Raw genomic sequence first — 21,747 nt, 5'->3', positions numbered from 1 at the left:
CTTTTGTGCAGCGTTTGCTAAAACATTCATTAGATGTTTCTCAAAACTAAGAGTGAGTCAGAAGTTAAACCTAGAATAGTTAAAGCTCCTGACAAGATCTGCTAATCAATAGTGTTTTTGTTTTACTGGAGTTCAGTCTCATACCCCACCGATTACACCATTCACTGATCTGGTCCATGTCACAATTGAGGCTGAGGGCAGCTTCATTTCTCATAATTGGAGACTTTACTACACCCACAGGTGTTGCATCATTGGCATACTTAACAATCTTGTTTTTCAGGCCAACAACCATATTGCTTGTGTACACCAAAAATAACATTGGACCAAGAACACTACCCTCTAGACACAATAGGTCTTGAGGACCAAGAACACTACCCTCTAGACACAATAGGTCTTGATTCACTAAAGATCCTATCAACAGCAACTCACTGCTGCCTACCTGTAAGGAAATCTTGAAGTAATCCTAAAACATATCCACCCACTCAAAGGTTCTGAAGTTTATAAATAAGTGCTTTATGATTTACTAAATCAAAAGCAGCACTAAAACCTATTTGAATTACTCTGCACTCAAAACCTTTATCAAGAATCTCTTTCAAATGGCATGTCAAGTCTAAAAGAGCATCGCAGGTACCCAACTGCTTTTTACATGCATATTGACTATCAGCTAACAATCCTTTAGATTCCATATACTTATATAGTAGCTTAAAAATAAGTTTTTCAGTAACTTTGGAGAGCACAGGGAGAACAGAAATGGGCCTGTAGTTACAGTGGTCTGCAGATATGCCACTCTTTGGAACAGGCACTGCATTACTAAGCTTACGCTCATCCACAAAGATACTATGTCAACATAAAAATATATAGAATCTACTAATCTTGTAAGACAACGCACTAAAAACATTTTTAAAAAACAAAGGGAAGAAACCATCAGGTTCATCTCCACCCCAGCTATCAAGATTATCCAGAATTTTCTTAACACCCCTATGGCAAAGTGCAAATTTTGAAGAGTAGGTTCAGAATGACAAGTATCAGGAAGAGGGACATCCCCAGCTTATTGCTTAGCTTCAAAAGCTCGATGAAGCACTTCAGAATTTTCCCTAGGGCCAGTAACCAATCTACCATCATCTGTTAGTAGTGGTGGAATGGGAGGCAAGCCTGACCCAAAGACAGATGATGCCAATGTGGTCCACCAAAGATGAGGCTGAGCAATTCCTGTCCTGAATTTTATGACCTTTCCAGGGACATACCTTATTAAAATAGCCATCATCATTTCATTTAACATCATCTTGGGATCAGGATCTAATATAGCATCTGAATTATTAAGTGCCTTAAAGGCTACATAATGCAGTCCCATTGGTTCTAGATTTCAGCCAGATGGTTTTTCCAATGGTGACATTAGGAATATACTGTACTGATTGACAGATATGTCTGTCTCAATGGTGCAGTGATCAGAATTGCCTATATATTCACAGATCTTGACTTTATAATAGCTGGAACATCTGTGAGTATGAGGTCTAATCTGTTACCAGAAATATGCATTGGTTCCTCAATTAGATGGACAAAATTGGAGGATTATTACAGAACCCAAGAGCAGACCAGCCATGTTGATCTGTGGAATTTGAATTTAGCCACTCGCTGTGCTTTGCATTAGTCTCCACAAATAATGAATGAAACTTTCGAATCCTCAGACTGAGCCTTACTAATCCTTTCCAAGAGACAGTCATATATAGAATTGTCAATATTTGGATTGCGGTAAACAGCAAATACGTAAACATTGAAGTACTGAAAATTTTAAAACAAAGAAATTCATGGCAACTACACTCCAAATTTTTCTGATGATAAATAGGTCGACTGGACTTCAATAGGTCGCCTGGACTTCAGTATACAGGCCATACCTTGCGTGTGTGGGATGTTCTATTTCCCTTACATTCAAGTGATTATTTGATCTTGTGCATACTTATTTCATACAAACAATTGTTTTTTTTTTAAGTTTGTAGATTAAAAACCATATCCTTTCATCAAGGTCCTTCAAGGCTCCCCTCACACACAATTGCCTAGGTTTGCTTGAAAGTGAAAATAATCAGAGGGAGCAGCCTTGTCAGTATGGCTTACATTTATTTAAATGAATATATTCACTGACATGAAATTCTGTATTTTTTTATGTACCTAAATTAGGTTGTCTGCCCTATGAAATACCAGAGTACTGAATCTTTTAATTTAGTAAAACAAAAATATACAGTGATGTGGTGATTTTGCAGTGATATGCACTCATATTTTTTTTATTACTGTATTTTGATATTTCATTTGCTTGCGGTGTTGTAACCATTCTTTTTCTGGGTCTTGAATTATATAGATACTGTACTTCACACTTTTCAAGTTTTCTAACTATCCTTGAGTGATACTTGCTTGTTAATTTTTTATTTATTCTTTTTGACTGGTGCACTGAACTTAAAGTTGTTTTTTAGTCACTTTTATATTTTTTTAATTTTTTATTTTGATTTTGGGTGTCTGTGATGTACCTGGGTTTGATGATGGATCTTGTAATTTAGTAAACAAAAATATACAGTATACCTTTTTAAGATAACATTTCATATATATATTGCAGAAATTTAACTAATACATCTCACAAAAATATATTGCATGGAGTATTTTACAAAAGCTATTGATTTGTAATATCAACTCAAAAAGAGTAAAGGATCAGGATACAAAGATGATTAAAGATGTGTAGTTCTTTATAAAAGCACATGATTTTGATATATAGTACATACTTGTAAGTTAAGTATTGTAGATGTTACATGCATAGTAAGGAATAGTTGCCTTAAAGAGTCAACATTACCATTGCAGGAGTTTCGTAATGCACTGAAGGGAGATCCTAGTGGTCGAGCAGAGGTTTTAGGAGTCGGAAAAGGATCATCACTCTCTCCAGTAATTAAAAGTTCAAGAGAACGAAAAGAAACCAGGAAAAAGGTAGGTGCTGATTCTCAGAACTTTCTTACTCTATTTCTCTTTTCATTTTGTTAGGCCACCACAAGCATTTCTGAGGGTAAGGTAAACAATTTTACTCCTGGCATGATTATTTGCTATTCTATTGACTTAGTACCTCTGTACTATAACAAAGTTGTATACCTCTGTACTATAACAAAGTTGTATGAGAGCTAACCTGTTAAATTTTTAATATTGCCAGTAATATTAAAAAGATGGAAATATTGGGATGGTTAAAAACAGCTAGTATTTACTTCTTATTGCTTATGACTCATAGTAGGAACTATAGTGTATATACCTGTGTAATGTTCAATTTTTGGAGATCTATATTTAAGCATAAAAATCAGGGCTCGAACATTACACAAGTTATACATTTAAAACCATCAAGTTTTGGGAATAGTCTAGGCCAAGATTCAGTAGCGTAGGCAATATCACTAAAAACTAGTTTTTTTGTTGTAAAACAAAGAAAATTTTATTACAGTTCGTAGTTTTACTTTTCTTTGAACTCTTCATTATTACTATACTACAGTAATGCCCCGAACGTGCACAATTTGAGTTGTGCGAATTTACAGACATGCGAACTTTTTGTTGGAACCTACCTAATTGTCATACACAAGTTTTTCACAGATACACGAACATTTGCAAATACTGAGAAACCGTGCAGAAGTGTTTATGTAATTTTTTATGTAATTTATAAGTTTTCCAGCTTTTATGTGTAAATTAAATAACATTAAACAATAAAAGTAATGTAATAATTTCTCTCTCTCTTTTACTAAGGTGAGAGAATTTTTATGGTACATGTACAGTACAGTATATGTTTATTTGCTTTGTATTATAAATAAATTTTTTACCTAATAATAAGTACTAATTTTCAAATATTAACAAGATTAATAATAATACAGTAAACCCCCGTATTCATGGGGGATGCGTACTGCACCCCCTGAGAATAGCTAAAATCCACGAATACTTAAAACCCTCTCAAAACACTTAGAACTGCCTATTTTGATAGTTTAAACAAAAAAAAAACTCTAAAAATGCTTATACTTGAGTATTTTAATAGTTTTATCACAAAAAGTGCATTTAGTCATGAAAATATGAAAATACAGTAATTTGTGAATATTTCTAAGTGAAAAATACTGCGAGTAGGCAAATTTCCCGTGAATAATTTGTATATACGTTCCACAGAGAAATCCGCGAATAGTGAGACCGTGAATATGGGGGTTTACTGTAATAGTAATAATAATAACAACAACAACAACAACAAAATTTGTATGTGATACATATTTTAAACAAACATCTTTCCCTCATCTTTTGTTTGAAGCTCAAGGCAAAGCTGTCAGACATGTCAATTTAACGTGACAAGAAGGGAGAGTGTTGCTGATTAGCGTGCCAAAGGTTTCTTACACAATTCTCTCTCTCTTTGTCTGTGCCTGTAATAATTCATAAAAAATTTCACTCTCAAGTAAGGACAACTGTTATCTCTCTCTCTCACTCTCTCGTTCATAGTTAGTGCAACCTACGTATTACTATTTCTCTGTATGTCTTTAACTGTATGGTAGACAATTTTAAATTGATATAATTTTACCTGTACCTTATACAACTAAATGCACTGTTTTAAAACATAAAGACATAGAGCATTTCAGAACAAAGAGAAAGAAACAGAATAAAGAAGTTTTTAAAAACAAGGTTGAGAAGACTTCTAAAAATAGATCGGTGGAATAGGGAGAGAGAGAAATAGTATACTGTACTAAGCTTCCCACACTGCTATATTTATACGTCATCCATGTACAGTATTTTTTTTTCTAAGGTTAGTGTATTAAGCTACCTTTTAAATGAAATTACAGTAACTTTAATTTCATTTAAAAGTTAGTTTAATACAGTACTGAATTTCCTTCTTTTGATACCTAATGTAAGGATAACTTCTCTCTTTGTCTCTCATGTTATTCTCTGTCTCCGTAATAATTCATAAATAATTTAACCCTTAAACGCCGAGCCTCTATTTACAAAAGTGTCTGCCGTATGCCGGCGGGGTTTGAGAGTTAGCGCCGAAGCAGAAAGAATGTTTTTTAAAAAAATCACAGCATTCTTAGTTTTTAAGATTAAGAGTTCATTTTTGGCTCCTTTTTTCTCATTGCCTGAAGTTTAGTATGCAACCATCAGAAATGAAAAAAAATATCATTATCATATTTAAATATTGGAATATATGACAGCGTGAAAAGAAAATTTTGTATATAATTGTATACAAATTGCGCTGTGAGCAAAACGGTTAAAGCTAATGAGTTATTTTTTTTTTCGTTGTATTGTACACTAAATTGCGATGATTTTGGTATATAAAAAAATTGTAAAACGACCAAAGCAACACAGAGAAAATATTATCACAAAATGATGCATGAATTCGTAAGGAGCAGACATAAAAATTTTTTTTTTCAAAAATTCACCATAAATCGAAATATTGTGCTAGAGACTTCCCATTTGTTGCAGAATGAAGGTAAATGATTGAATATTACTAGAATATAAGAGTTTTAGCTTACAATTGCAGTTTTCGACCATTTCAGTCGAGTTAAAGTTGACCGAAGGTCGAATTTTTTCTATATCGTGATTTATATGAAAATATTTCAAAACTGATAAAAGATACAACCATGAGTTATTTTTTGTTGTATTCTACATAAAATTGCACACATTTTCATATATAAAACTTATTGTAATGGCTAATAGAAAACGGTGCAAAAATTACGACAAAGTGACTAAAGAAATTCCGAGATTTTCAGCAGTTAGCACGCAGACGTAAAGAAAAGATTTTTTCAAAAATTCACCATAAATCGAAATATTGTGCTAGAGACTTCTTGTTTGTTGCAAAATGAAGGTAAATGATTGAATATTACTAGAATGTAAGAGTTTTAGCTTACAATGGCATTTTTCGACCATTTCGGTCGAGTCAAAGTTGACAAAAGGTTGAAATTTTGGCACTTACCGTGATTTATATGAAAATATTTCAAAATTGATAAAAGCTACAACCATGAGTTATTTTTTGTCGTATTCTACATGAAATTGCACACATTTTCATATATAAAACTTTATGTAATGGCTAATAGAAAATGGTGCAAAAATTATGACAAAGTGACTAAAGAATTTCTGAGATTTTCAGCAGAGTTAGCGTGTGTGGACGTAAGGAAAATTTAGTTTTTTCAAAAATTCACCATAAATCGAAATATTGTGCTAGAGACTTCTCGTTTGTTGCAAAATGAAGGTAAATGATTGAATATTACTAGAATGTAAGAGTTTTAGCTTACAATTGCATTTTTCGACCATTGCGGTCGAGTCAAAGTTGACCGAAGGTTGAAATTTTGGCACTTATTGTGATTTATATGAAAATATTTCAAAATTGATAAAAGCTACAACCATGAGTTATTTTTTGTTGTATTCTAAATGAAATTGCGCACATTTTCATATATAAAACTTTATATAACGGCTAATAAAAAATGGTGCAAAAATTACGACAAAGTGACTAAAGAATTTCTGAGATTGTAAGAGCCTGACGCTGTCTCTTCCAAACGTGTGTGTTCGTGTGTTTTAGTGGTCGAGTTTTATTCTCTCTTTTTTTTTTTTTTTTTTGTATTATCTATTTGGATTTTTTCTAATAATTTACTCATGACATTCATTTGCTTTTCTTTATAATATACTCTTTTTCTTGGGTACTCAAATCCATAGCTTCTTTTTTCTTACATTTCATAAAATTTCTTATAATGTTTGTTAAACCATCTTTTGTTATGCTTTTGTTGTTATTGCATAATGCAATGAAACAATCATTACATCCACATGTATTATCATGAATATTTCTTTTCATTTGCTCTTGTATCGATTACTGGAGAAAGAGTAGTCTCTTCTCCCTTGACATAATCACTGTTAGCTATGGTATGGTTCTCTTTCACTTCAGTGTTTTTGACATCTGCCTTCATGGATTTTACTATTATTTTAGGAGATAAAGTTATATTCTTAGTTTGTTTTTGTTCCTTTTTCATCTCCTTTAGCTTTGGTTTAACCGATGTTTCTCTAATAATAGTTGGTTTCTTCATTTTGGGTGGTGTTCTCTCCAAAGGTCTTTTTTTATCTTTAATATCCAGTCCATCACAACCCTCCTCTGTTACTTCAGTAGTAGTAGCATCCTCCTGTGTTTTTATTTGCATTAATATTTCAAATGAATTGGATAAACTGTTATCCTTCTCATTTGTACCTGTTTCTTTATTCTTTACCATTTTATTTTCTATTTCTAAATTATTGATTTTTTCTTGAGATTTACTTTTCTGTGCTCTGTTACTTCTATGTTTGCATTTTTGTTTCATTATTTGCTGTTGTTATTGAAGAATATATATGTTTCTTAGACAGATCTTGAATGCCTCTCACTTTTAATTCCAACTTATCCTCTTTTATAGACATCCCCGTTCATTCTTGTAGTATTTTCAATTCCGTATTGTATATGTAATACAAGCATTCTTTGGATCTTGCATGATAATTCTGCCCACAGTTGACACACTTAGGTTCACTGCACTTCCACTGTGTGGTATGTTCAGTAGATCCACAATAAGCGCATACCGGTTATTTCTACAATGTTTGTGTGTGCCCATGCTTACTGCAATTTTGACACTGCAGTGGCTTTGGGACATAGGGTCTTAACTCTCTATTTTTACCTAAAATTTTTATTTTTTGAGGTAGATCTTCACCCTCAAATTTTATTTTTGCTATTTTTAATATTTGTTTATTGCTATATTTACTTGGTACAACATATACCTCACAATCTTGGACCTTGGGGTATTTTTTTTTTAGAGTCTAATAGCATTTTCTTATCGACTGGTTCGTTTTTGTTTTCAAGAAGTACAATGGTACCCTGAATATTGTTCATAGTATCATGTTTTTTTTACTTTTATGTTAATATTGTTTATATTTTTCAAAGACAAATAGTCCTCGGACTGACTTTTTGTTGTGGCTTCTATAAGCCAAGTTTTCTCTTTTATTTGTCTGAACAGCATAACTGTCGTTGGATGTCTGTTTAATAAATAATTTTGTAATAAAATATTTTGGTCAGCTTCCATGGCTAGGAACCTCGACCAACTTCCACTCCCAAAGAGGGAGTCAAAGTGAGTCAAGGTTGGGTCGTGTTGGTATTTACTCTTTTTGGGGGTTTTATAAGGTATTAAAGTTTTAATACCGCTCTGATTTTGATTATTTGGATTATCCAGAGAATTGTCCATTTCCATGCTAGAAGGTTTGCTCTGTACTGGAGCAGCGGTCATCATCTGTGCTGGAACGATGCCATTAGAGGGCCCAGGGGTACTTGAGTCTTTAAAATTACTTGTCATAAAGATTTAAGAATTAAAAAAATGTTAAACCTGAAAATTTTAAAAAGATATCATCAGTCTTTCATGGAGTTTATCCTTCCTCCAATGGCACAAGTGAGAACCGACTCCCAAATGTCCGCTCCCTACCCTACCCCACAGGGGATGGCACAACATGATTAGAGTGGCCCAAGTGTAAGCCAAACCCGCTTGCTAGGACTGACAATATTACTGTACTGGAATACAATCATCCCCACCCTAATCATGTTATGGACAAACTAGATAGAATGCCGAGAGTCCCATCCCTAGAACCAGATCCCCCTGGAATCCGTGGTCCACTCCTAAAGAATAGTTCTGCCGGATATCTCTCGGGTCTGAACATTATCGGGCAGTTGATGGTCCTACCACAGTTCCATTCCAACTATTTAGTTTCGGAGATAAACCCAATCCCAGTTATGATATCTTTTCCTATTTATCAGGCCCATTAAATTTTTAAAAAAGCAGAAAATTCCACAAAAATTAATTCAAAGAAATACTGAATGGTATATGGGACTATTGGACTCAAACCCAGGAACAGATTCCTGGGGTTCAAGAGACCCCTCACCATGTCAAGGTGGTCCCAAATTGAGGGGGTAGAGGTTGTAGAAGAGCTATAAACAAGACTAATATCTCACGTAGCCAGAAGGAGATGGTATTCTTGGACACTTCTTTTTTGTTCCAGCCTGTGCTGACAAAAGTCTTCGGCACCTTGGCGTAAGGTGGCAAGTCCTTTTCAGATAATCACACAGTGCCATAACAGGGTAAAGAGTAATTTGTTTGGGTCACTGTCAACAAAATTTCCTAAGGATCGAATGGAAAAGGATTCATATGTTATCATGAACTGAGGGATTTTGAGTTGTAGCTGCAAATTCCGGGACAAATTTGAAGGCTATGGACCCCCAACACCTCGAGTGTTTAACATTAGAAGAGAGGCCATGGAGTTTGGCCACTCTCCTTGATGAAGCTAGAGCCAGCAAGAACACCATTTTAAGGGTCAATTCTCTTTCATAAATTGTCGCAACGGTTCATATGGGGCTCGAGTGAGACTGCTTTGGTAGTACCGGAGTCGGGTCCCAGTTAGGAGGTTTTAGTTTTGCAAGAGAACAAGACTGCTCAAACCTTTATAGAAGCATTGATATATCACAAGAGGAAGACAGGTCTACATCTTTTAGGCACAAAACCAAATGCAAAGCAGCCTTATAGCCCTTGATGGCAGACACAGAAAGATGTTTCTCCCTTCAGGGAAAAACTAGGAAATTGCTATTTGCTGAACAGAAGTTTCAACTGGAGAGAGACTCCTCGACGACACCAATCACAGTAGATGGCCCATTTACCTTGGCACACAGCTGAGGAAGATCTGAGGTAGTCAGACATCTCTGTCACTGCTCTACAAGTAAAGCCTCTCACTCTCAGGAGATACTGGATAGTCTCCAGCCTGAAGAGATAGGGACCCTACTAAGTGGTGATACCTCTCTATGTGAGGCTGGCAAAGGAGGGTGTGCCAAGGAGGGACCTCTCTGTGTGAATTGCTGACAGAAGGGTTAGCAGATCGGAGAACCATTCTGCGTGAGGCCACCATGGAGCTACAAGGGTCATTCTGAGATTCCGGGAAGACATATTTTACTCTGTTCAAAACTTGATGGATCAGACAAAAGGGAGGGAAAGTGTAGACTTCCAGATTGTCCCAGGGATGTTGAAGGGCATCCTCTGCCACACAACTGAACAGAAGATCCCCAGCTTTTTGCTGAACCTTGTTGCGAACAGATCTATCATTGGTCTTCCCCAAAAATGGAAGAGCCTGTCTGCTATCTCCTGATGTAGAGACCACTCTGTCCCCAGGACCTGACCCTGATGACTTGGTTTGTCAACCACCACATTCCTTTTGCCTGGGATATATCTGGGTGAGAGGTCTACTGATTGGTCTATCCCCACAAGTGGATTTGTACCATCATCAAGTGAAGTTGGCAAGAGACTAGTGCCCCGTTTGTTTACATGAGCGACTGCTGTAGTGTTGTGTGACATCAGAACTACAGAGTGCCCTGATACTGTTTATTTAAACACCTGAAGTTCCAGGAAGGCTGTCTCCAGCTGCAAAACATTGATATGCAGCTGCTTGTCCTGAAGACTTCAGATGCCAGAAAATCTTCTAAATGAGCTCCCTAACCCTCATATGAGGTGTCTGAGAACAGGAGAATTTTTGGAGGAAGAAAATGAAGAGGCATTCCCATAGTCAAGTTTTCATTGGCCAACCGCCACAGAAGGTCCTTTCTCACCTTTGCAAACAGAGGTACCTGGAACAACAGGAAGTATCTTGCAGTTGACCAAAACTCTTTCAGTCTCCATTGGAGGGATCAAAGGTGGAGATGGTCGTGGGGAACTAGTTTCTCCAGAGAGGTTAAGAGGCCTAGAATTATTTGCCACTGACGTGCTGGTTGCTTCTGCTTGGACAGAAAGGACTGGGCACCTTTCCAGAATTTCTCAATTCGCTGGTCCAGTGGAAATACTCTCAACGACACCATGTCTATCACTATTCCCAGGTAAAGAATCTTTTGACTGGGGAGAAGATTTGACTTCTCCAAATTTATGATGCATAGGCTGTGACAAAATTAGGGTAGACGATCTCTGTCTTGGATTAGCTTTTCTTGGTAACTTGCCAGGCCCAACCAGTCATCTCAAGAGCTGAATTCCTTGAGAATGAGCCTGTGATGACACTAGAGTGATTACTCTTGCGAATACCTAAGGGGCTGTTGTCAGGCCAAAGCACAAGACTTTGAACTGGTTCAAAGTACCAGTTCTCCCAGAATGGAGTGGAGAAATTTCCTGGAAGAGTGATGGATCGGAATCTGGAATTAAGCATCTTTCGATAGAAATCAGAATCTTGAATTAAGCATCTTTCGATAGAAATCAGAATCTTGAAGTAAGCATCTTTCAGATCTATCGTGAGCATAAAATCGTTGCTCCTGACAGCTGCCAGGACTGTATGAGGAGTCTCCATCTTGAGTCGGGTCTTCCTGATGAACAGGTTCGGGGTTGAGAGGTCTATTACTGGTCACCAGTCGCCGTCGCCTTGGGAACAAGAAAAACCTGACTGTAGAATCCTGGAGAAGGATGCTTGACTACACTTCCACTGCTCCTTTCTCCATCATTGTTCTCACTTCCTCTTGAAGAGCCAGAAACTCTGGAGAGCCCTGGGCATATGACAGATGATGTAAAGGTTGCTCAGAGAGAGGAGGAGAGAAATCAAAGGGTAGTTGATACCACCTGTAGAACATCCACTACCCAAGACTCTGCTTTGAAGCTCTGCCAAGCAGCCCAGTGGCTCGCCAGGCATCCCCCCACTGGTGACAAGTGGGGAGGGGCACCTACTCTATCACTTACCTCCTCTGGTCCTGCCTCTAGCTCCTCTTCCTGGTCTAGGAGAGTGGGATTGAAAGGGCTGTTGTTGTAGAGTCTTCTCAGGAGTTGTTTGAGAAGTTCGAACTGGTCTAGAGGCCTTGTTAGTGGTTATCTTCAGAGGACTGAGGCCTAAATCTCATCATATTAGGGCGAGAAGTGCCAGTTGACTTTGAAACCACTAAATGAACTAGACGGTCGTTATTGTCTGCACAATGTCTATCAGTTGCTAAGTCTAGTTGTTCTATAGGAAAGAGAGAAGGGGAATTCAAAACATCTCCATTTCTCAGGGCTAGCAACAGCTGAGATATCCGCATCTCATCTCTTCAGCAGAAGGTTAACCCAAACATTAGCAGTTAAATGTGTCGGATAAGAAATAGCTTTCCCACCTGACTGTAAAAGTCTAACAAAAGGGGCACTGTCTTCTGAATCGCCTAGAGCCGAGGAAGAAATTTTGGCCACCGCAGTAGACCATTAGTCGAACCAAGACAACATCTGAAAGGCAGAAGAGACAGTCGACTCCAAGGCAGACTGATAAGTTAGGGAAGGATCTTCCTACCTAACTTGATCTAGGGTCAACCCCCAGTCCAAACAAACTAGATCTGGGTTAATCTGCCTCTTGTGCAAGGCCACATTAGGTGTTGTATAGAACCTTTGATGACGAGAAAGCAGCGGGGGTAGAAATTTAAATGATCTACTAGAACAAAATAAAAAAAATTGGGAAATTTGAGTGCCCACAGCTGCCCTGTACATAATTCACAAGCTATAGGTGTATTGTCTGGATTTATGTTCCTCAATCACTTAGATGTTTGGATACATTGTTCTGTACTCCCCCTTTTTTTTTATACTGTATTAAGGTATTTGATGTATAATAGACCTTGCACTTTACTGTTCAGATGTCTTTTATTTATTATTTTGTTAATATGGTGTATTTTATTTTTCAGCGTGATATTACAAAGTCTACAGAGAAACTGCAAATTGAAGATTATGAAGAAATCAATGAAGAAGAGCTGTCAAGTGATGATGACTGAAAGCTTTTAATTTTGAAATTCCATTTTCTGTTTTCAGTAGCAATCTATTTTTGTATCTAAAAAATTATCATATTTCCCAGCATCAAAGACACTATCTTTTCATGAAAGAAGCCTTGGAAGTTTACTGGGCATCCTACAGGCTGAAGGTTAAGTCTTTTATTTTTTTTGTAAGCTTACCTTCACCAGAGAGGAAGGCTGTGTTTGCTAGACAGTAATCAGAAATGTGTATGACATTTGAATGAAATATATAAATTATACTTAGTTAAAATAGTGAATAAACAAAATACAAAGAAAAATATTCATGGTTGCAAAGATTCATTCGTGTGTTGGGAGATTGCAGTAGATGAGTCAGTGGGCAAGTAGTAACTTATGAGTAAATGTGTATCAGTGTCTTCACACTCTTCAAATTACCCTGACTCCCAGGAAACATTATCACCTTACAAATGTCTGTGCTGTATCTTTAAAGACTTTACCAGCAAATATTGCTATAGCAAGAATATTGCAATAAGTATTTGTCATGTTTGTGAGGTAGTGTACTTGTACAATATCTAATGATAGGCAAAATATTTTCAGGTTTTGAAGATTGAAATGTTTTTATCTAATATTTGTATTGTGTGGATTTTCATTCTTATTCTATTTTTCACTGTTCTATTAGGGCTATCATATTCAGTGCCTTAAAATGTTATTCTATGGTTACAAACAATTGCTGCATAAGCCTTCATCCTATACCATGAAAATGTTAAAATTACTGCACCTGCTGTAGTAGCATCCACTTACATGCATTGAGGCACTGTTGGCCAAAAAATTTTCTGACAAAAGGCTGAGCAGTTTAAAATCACAATTTTACATTAGGAATTACTTACAGCAAAACTAGAAACAGCAGTTAAATCTCTTGAACAAAGTGGTAAGGCAGTAACTACCGTCGGGTAGGAGAGAGTCCCACCTGCCCGGGTGTAAACATACCAATTTGCCTTTCGGCCCAGGTTTCAGATTGAGGGGTGGCATGAAGCAGGGATAAATGTAATGTAAAGGACCTCAGGTTTGTATAGTTAGGAAAAATACAACTTACTTTAATATTGTGATTTGTTCCTATACGATATACAAACCATCGGTCCTTTACATTAGGAAGACTTACTTGTTGGAGGAAGGAATCTGAGCGAGTCTCTGAATTGACTGGAGTTCGCCACACCTGGGCTGCTACTGGTCGAAAGAGTGAGGAAGAGTACCATGCCTCTGGTATATTGATCGGAGTATAGGAACTGCAAGATCAATTGTCAGACTTCTGGACCTTTTTGAATGAGTGAGGAATCTTAACTCATATGAAAATAGGCTAGGAAGATTCTAAAGAGTCAGAGGCAGTAAGGCAAAATCCAGAAAAGGGTTTGTCATATTGCCAGGGTCTCCTTCCTCCCCTTGCTAGAGGAAGGAACGGGATTGCTTCTATGATTCTATGAAAGAGAAATAGAATGGGTGCTTGATAAGTAAGCTTACTGCATCAGATGCCAGTTCCAGCAAGTGTCAGTTCGAATCCCATTCTCTGCCTGAAGAAGGACAGCAGGGGGACAAGGAAGGAGAAGGAGAGACCAGTCACTCTTGTAATCCCTCTCACTTCCAGAACCATACACCATAGGGGAGATGCTACCTGTCCTCTTATATGAGCTGGGTAAGAAAACACAGCTTACTGAGCAGCCACCATAGGTCCAAGGAAAGGGGGTTCCAAGGACTCGTGGGCAAAAGTCCAAAGGTAGAAAGACATAAATGTGGTCTGATGAGACCACATCTCTACTTTCAGACCAACAGAAACTTCCGGAATGCGAGGGATGGACCAAGCCATTGACTTCGTGAGCTCTTGGGCGGAGTGTACAGGTGCCGTCAACGTCAGCTGCAGAGTACGCCCTTCTGATTGCCTCACGAGGACAGTAAGAAAGTTGTGTCCTTGGACACTTCTTTCTTTGGACACTTCTTTCATTTAGAGATGTCAAGTCTTCTTTGGAAAGTACCGCAGCACCAAAACAGGACAAAGCAGCGACTGATCTGGATCATCAACTAGAAAGTCCAAGGGGGAGGGGATCATGAAGAACTCGAACCTGGCAACAGGTGCCGACGGGTTCGGAGTTCGCTACGACCTCTGAGGAGGAGTCGAGCTACTGACCCCCATCCCTTTAATACCACAGCAACGAAGGTCTATGAAGATCATCTATCCTCTTCTCTAATGCCGGGAGATGGTCCTGAGAGTCGGATCTCTGTCTGACAACTCTCACAAGGGTGCGTGCGGAGTACGAGACAGGAACCCTGAACGAGTCAGATGCTGCCCAGGGGCCTGAGATCCCTGGGAGAGCAAGACCGATCAAAGCTTCTCATCAGTAGTTAAATCTCGACTAAGGAGAAAAGGGCTACTTTCAGGCAAAAGACTTGGCTGAATGTGGACCTAAGTCTTCACAACTGAACCGGAGAGAGGCAACTCTCGGCGAGGAAGTCCGCGACCTGCTGAAGAGCAGGACCAGAGAAAAAAAGTCCCATCAATGACACCAACCAGTGAGAACGGCTCCAATCCCTGGGTACTACTGCAGAGAATTGATAGATATATCCAGCTATTTCCTTTGCCACTCAGCAAGAAGCCTATGCTAGCAAGGGAAGCTGGAAAGTCTCTAGTCGTGAAGGCACAGGGATTGAACTGGTTCACATGTTGCTGACACAGAGGGTCAGGTCAGGGAGGAACTCTTCTCAATGCCTCGGAAGCTGAGCTAGCAGGTCGAGCATAAGGCAAAGTCTTCCAGCATTCATCTAAATTCAGGGTGAATGACACTCTGCTGAACATCTTGTTAATTAGACAAATACGAAGGGAAGACAAAGATTTCAAGGTTGTCCCACAGTGTCAGCATGCATCACCGTAATGGCCCGTGGGTCTGGTACGATGAAGCACAAGACCTGCAGACTTCTGTTGTGCCGGGCAGTGAACAGAAAGATGATAGGGAACCCTTAAGTCGAGCAACATCTCTGTGAAGAATTGAGTGAAGGGAGCTCTCTGTCATGTCACTCGATGCCAGAATCTGAGCTTGCCTGCCAATACATCCCATTGCCTGGAATGTATCTGGCTGACAGCTCTACAGAGTGCACCACAATTCACTTGAGCACCTGCAAAGTCAACTGAAGCAACAGGAGGGAAACAAGACCCTCTTGCTTGTTGACATATGCCACTACTGTGGTGTTGCTGCTCAACAACACCACAGATCCTGAAACTCTTGGAGGGCCAGTTAATTGCCTTGAGTTCCAGGATATTGATGAGAAAGTACTTATCACCTCACCTTGGTCACACACCTATATTGATGAGAAGGTACTTATCACCTCACCTTGGTCACACACCTCCAAGACAATGGTCTTAAAGGTGTGCTCCTATTCCCCAGTCAGCGGATCTGAGAACAGATGCATGTTGCAAGAAGAATATGCAGGCATATTCAGAGGTTCCTGTCGATCAAGCACCAGCCTAAATCCTCCCTCATCCTTCAAGAGAGGAAAGGATTAAGCCTTTAAAGACTGGAAGCAGATCTTCATTCTTCCTGAAGAGAATCGAAGGCAAAGCTACCCGAGGGGACAGCTTCTGCAGCGATGATAGGACACGAAAGATGACTAGCTCTAGCCAGCTGGCTGCTCCCAAAGTCAGGAACACAGGAGAGGCGACGGAACGGAAGTTCGATGAAAGGCGGCCAAGGCCCAGAGGAAAACAGATACTTCTCCTGAAGGATATCCATGGCCAGGTCTTGGCTATGTTGCTGTCATATAGTCCAATGACTTGACAGTCATTTCTTCATCGAGGCAACAGCAGGAGGAAAACGCCATTCCAAGCATTCTCCGTTGCTCTTCTCCCTCTGCCCTCTTCCTGATTGGAAAGAGGGTTGAAAGAGACACACGTATGCACACTTTCTAAGAAGAGAAGAGGAAGGCTGGGTATTCTGCGAGCGCCCTTTGAAGCACGAGACTTCTTAGGGGCTGAGGAAGAGCTAGCCTGCCATTGTCTGGAGGACACGGCAGTTGCCCTGGCACATACCTTGTTTACGGCAGTATCTACCTAGTCTCTGCGAAAGAGGGAGGCAGAAGCAAGTAAAGGTCCATTCCTGAGGGGAATGTGACAACTTGGGACTTACTAGACTGCAGATTGGAATCAGGACAGTGTCCCTCTTCCTAGTACCAGAATTGCCACAGGTTGATGTCTGATGCTGGGTAGACGAACCCACCCCCAGACTGGAACAGTCTTTAGAAGGCAGAGTCCTCTTCAGGAATGACTGCATACGAGCAGGTAAAACCTTGAAAAAGTGAAGGATCACAAATTCATCAGGACACTACCTGGAGGGACACCATAGTGGTGTCCTCCAGGTTCACCATCTCTTGTTGCGAGAGGGAACACCCTTCGTGGCAAAGAGAAACGGCGATTGATCCAAGTCTGGACGAGCCAGAGCCAGGACAATATGATAGTCGGCATAAGACCCCTCTGAGGCAAGAAGAATCGTTTCTGTTGAGGAAGAGGAAGGGGAAGGAGCTTGATTGGGTGGCTCGACCAAAATGAACGCCTTGTCCAGGGAAAAAAAGCATTCACCTGGTTGAAAAAGCCCTCGTAGCAAGCAAGGACTGCGGCAGCCCCAACAAAACCCCTGCAAGGAGCAGTGAAGTTATTAACAGGGGATGCCATGGTCCTCTCCCTGATATCATTGCACATACTGACAAATCGGCTTGAAGATCTATCAACAGTGTTTGCATCCCGAAGCAGACAACCCTCGAGTCCTCCTGGGGCACGACACTTCCGATTTCTTCTCCTTGGAGGGATAGCCTCACCAGAACCCAGAAAACCATCCTTGGCTACTCAGATGTACGGCAAGCTGAGTCTGAGACGTAGATCCCTGTAGCGGAACACCAAAAAGAAACAAAACTTGTCGGGGTCTTCTCTACCAGACTTGCATCCCACACCAGCAACTGAAAGGGTTTGAGGGAAGAGAGGAGAAAAAAGCACTCTTAACTGTCCCGCTAGAAGAACCAGCAGGAGAGGCCGACCATGGATGATCATCAACCAGTGATGCCGGCAGCACGGAGGAAGGAGAGGGCTAATGCCACGGCAAAGCGCTAACCTGAAGGGAGCAAAAATTTCACTTGAGCTGAGTCTCCTGAAGGAAGGAGAACCTTGACAGCATTCGGTTTGCAGAACCGAGCAAGCCAAACCGCACGAGCCAAGCGAATCACATGAACGCGATCAGGGGCTGGGTGAGCAAGCCGAGACAGTCTCATAATGCGATCGGAGTGGGCAAGCTGATCCAAACTGGTCACATAAACGAGATCAGTGGCTGGGCGAGCAAGCAGGACTGAGCTGAGCCGAGCAAGCTCGGCCGTGAACTAGCACTGTCCTCAAGACCTGTTTTAATCTCTTTTACTGAAGCTCCCTTAAGAAGGTTTAAAAGGGATTCTTGTCTACTAACCCTAGTGTTCGACCCAAGGGTCCGAGACACAAGTTTCGGAACTAACTGAACATTTGAAACGAAGCAAGCAGGAAGTGTCGAAACACCTGAATGTCTCGACACCTTCTCTTGTCCTGGGCCTCAACCAGACCAAAGAACAAACTTCCTAGTACTGGTTGGGGAGTGCCCAAGATTCTGCAGAATCCCAGACACTTGACAACTTGCTAGTTGAGTGCTCAAGATCCCAAGGAGTCCTAAGCGCTCGGCGAGATTCCCAAATCTTGTAGGAACAATCACTGGGAGTAATCTCCTCTCGGCTTCCGAAAAAACCAAAGGGGGACAGGCACAAAACCAGTTTTAGACGCAGACTTCCAAGAACTGGAATTGAGAGCGCAGCCTCAAAAGGTCACGTACTTGAGGCCCCCCGAGACATGAGACCCCAATGGGAAATGCGAATCAGTTCCAGACCCTTGGGGTCGGGAAAAGCTAAATGAGAGAACCCACTGCCTCTCCGGAGAGAGTAGTACCTTAGAAGTCCCACAGGACCTCTGAAGGGAACCTCCTCCTTGCCTCTCCAGGTGCTCAAACCCTCTGGACCAAGCACTGTCAGTACTGACAGGAAGTGCCAAGACAACTGCATGTCTTGGATCCTTCCCTTACCCTGTACCTGAACTGGGACGGCGAGAGGTTTCTTCGACACTGGTTCCGGGTGCATGAGACTCTAAAGATTCTTGAGCACTCATTGTACACTACAAAGTTGAGCACCCGACACGGCACCAGTCCAGGAACGGAACCCCTAGAATGGGGACAGGAGTGCAAAGCAAAGTCTGCGCGCCTGTGGCTCCTGAAACACAAGACCCGGGGGTAAGTGATTCGGTTCCTGAGCCTGAAGGCCGGGAAGAGCCAGCAAGAGATCCCAATGCCTCCCCATGAAGGGAGGCAGACCCTTAGGAGCTCCAGGGCAGGACTTCTTAGGGGAGGGAGAGGCAGCCTTCCTCTTCTTCAGCTGATGAGCCTCAGAAGAAGGGGAGAAGGAAGCAAAGTCGAAGATAAAGTTGAAGACGACGACTACATCTCACAGGACTTCTTCCTCGACCTCTTCTCCAACATCTACTAAAGGATGGTAATCAGGAAGCACAGGAACTGCCAGGTAAGCTAAATCAGGAAGCACAACGAGAATGGTCCAGGCAACAGGAACACCAGGAGAAGCAACAGGTGCAACCAGGGCAGCTGAGGCAGGAGGCACGACAGGAGCAGTCCGTGTGGCGGAATTCTAACCCTCAAACAAAACAACACTCACCCTGATCTTCAGTTGCTGGAGATGGATAAGGTCCACGGTCGCCAATCACAGCACACACACCACGAAACAAAAACTTAAACCGACCCTCCACCAACAACGAACAAACAAAAAAAGAGACATGAACCATTAATGCTGGTACCAAAAAAAGACAGACGAACTCGTGTTCACTTTCAAGGTTGGACCTCAACTGCCCAAGACCTCCCCAAAAACGAAAAAAACTCGACAGACCGACAGACAGAGAGACAGCCGTAAAACCAACTCCAACAACCGAACCACTCAACCACTCACAATGACAATTACACTCTCTCTCTCTCTCTCTCTCTCTCTCTCTACAAAAACGTTGGGAAATGCTAAATAAAAACAAATTTCTGATCCTCTATATTTCTCCCGTTTTAGCATTTCCCAACCAACACCTTTCACACCTCTTTCAAATCGCCTTACGCAACACCCACGGATGCTCCCTAGCAGGTCCTCTAGATCGCGTCATGGGCACGCAATCATTCTCTCAGACTCTCTCTTCCAGCAAGATTCAGATTTACATTTTCTCCTCCATTCTCTCTCAGATTCACGCTATCTTCTTCACTATTACCACTCTCAATTTCATCCACAATCTCATCTATACCCTCTAAGTTCGTTCCCAAATACCTCCCCAATTCTTCAACTAACCCATCCCATTCCCTCATTGACCTTTCCAATTCTTGCAACGATTCATTCATGCTTTCAATCACTCGTCTATCACTCTTCCACGCTCTCTCTTACTCTTACACTCTGGCTCACCTCCAACCGCTCACCAACCCCTACACGCTCAGTCAACCGGTTATATCAAACCTGCATATACTATAGATTCTATCCATACCATCCCATTCATCCGTATTACACGCTTTATCACTCATTTTCACTTTGGCACTCACACCCTATCACACAACAAAACGATCATTCCGCTCACTTACGTTCTTCCCTTTCTTACGTTTTCTGCCATACTCTATCAAAACAAATTGCTTCATGCACTCGCCAGTCTTTCCAGCAAAGCCCCCTCATGCAACAACCCCTCACGCATGCATCACACGCACCGCTTGCATCCTGAAGGATCCACCCATTTGAACCCCCTTCACTCAGTAACAAAATCGCTGTCACAGTCACCCTTTCGTCTACATACACTTGATACATGCCCTTCCATTCCACATTCGTCACACTTCGCTCTCGGTTCTGAACACATTCTCGCATAATGCCCATTCTTACCACAGTTACCACATATTACATTCACTGGTCCCCTACAACCATTAGCAACATGACCCACCTGTCCGCACCGGTAGCATTTAACCCCTATCTTCATACACTCCCTTACAAATGTCCTAATTTGCCCACACCGAAACACGCTCCTATAGCCCACCTACACTCATTCTTTGTATGTCCTTCCTTTCCACATCTAAAACACTTCGCCGACTTCCACCATCGACCTTCCCTTTGTACACTACCATCCCTAACCCGCCCAACCCGTTGTTCCCTTACAAACCCATCATTCATCCTCACTGGCACCTCTACATTACTTGCTCTTACACTCCTATCTATTACACTATCGCCATTCTCATTGGGCCCCTCAACACATGCATCCCTAAAGCTTCCAAACTCTGGTACTCTCTCATCTACCCCAGCCCTTACACTTACACTTCTGCTCTCTTTTATAACCCTGTCAAGCTCATAATCTTCTACAATTTCCAAAATTTCTCCCCAAGTCAACCTTTCACCAGTCCATCTTTTCTTCTCCTTCCTTCAAGTTCACAAATTCTCTAACTCCATCTGGCACTGTCCCTAACAACTTCCGTTTTAACTCCTTACATTCATCTATCCCATCATCCCCAAACTTCTTCCTTGCCAACGTCTCCAAACCGACAAGCATACAGTGACAAAGTTTCCCAGCTTTCATTCTCGCCTCATCAAATTCATTCTTCCTCTTATACTTAACACTCGCTTTCATACGCCTCGCTTGCTCAACTAATCTAGCTTTCACCTTGTCATACTCAACATCTCCCACACTCATAATAACCCTATACATGTCAAGTAAAAACCCAGTCAAATACTCTCCTAATTCTCGTGCCCATACTTACTCTTACTTTCCCCATACTTATCCTGACAAAACCTTTCATACTCCCTAAAGAAATCATGCACATCCCTACTTCCATACTCATTATACTTTTCACACCGGGTACCTCCCCTCACATACATAGCCTTTCTCA

The 21,747-nt window shown here is 40.8% G+C and overlaps 1 protein-coding gene across 11 annotated transcripts in view; it reads left to right on the top strand.

Annotated features, from left to right (window-relative positions):
• Positions 1-17,693, top strand: part of LOC136841662 (CBY1-interacting BAR domain-containing protein 1-like) — a 96,976-nt gene extending 79,283 nt beyond the window's left edge. For all 11 annotated transcript variants that reach the window (XM_067108829.1, XM_067108828.1, XM_067108832.1 and 8 more), the window contains 2 exons: positions 2,842-2,964; positions 12,686-17,693. In XM_067108829.1, coding sequence (XP_066964930.1) covers positions 2,842-2,964; positions 12,686-12,772 — 210 coding nt within the window. In that variant the 3' untranslated portion in view covers positions 12,773-17,693. The remainder of the gene's footprint in view (positions 1-2,841; positions 2,965-12,685) is intronic.
• Positions 17,694-21,747: the final 4,054 nt, after the last annotated feature.

Source organism: Macrobrachium rosenbergii, chromosome 9, assembly GCF_040412425.1.
Source record: "Macrobrachium rosenbergii isolate ZJJX-2024 chromosome 9, ASM4041242v1, whole genome shotgun sequence".
In the NCBI taxonomy this organism is placed as follows: domain Eukaryota; kingdom Metazoa; phylum Arthropoda; class Malacostraca; order Decapoda; family Palaemonidae; genus Macrobrachium; species Macrobrachium rosenbergii.
This window is presented reverse-complemented; position numbering and strand designations above follow the sequence as displayed.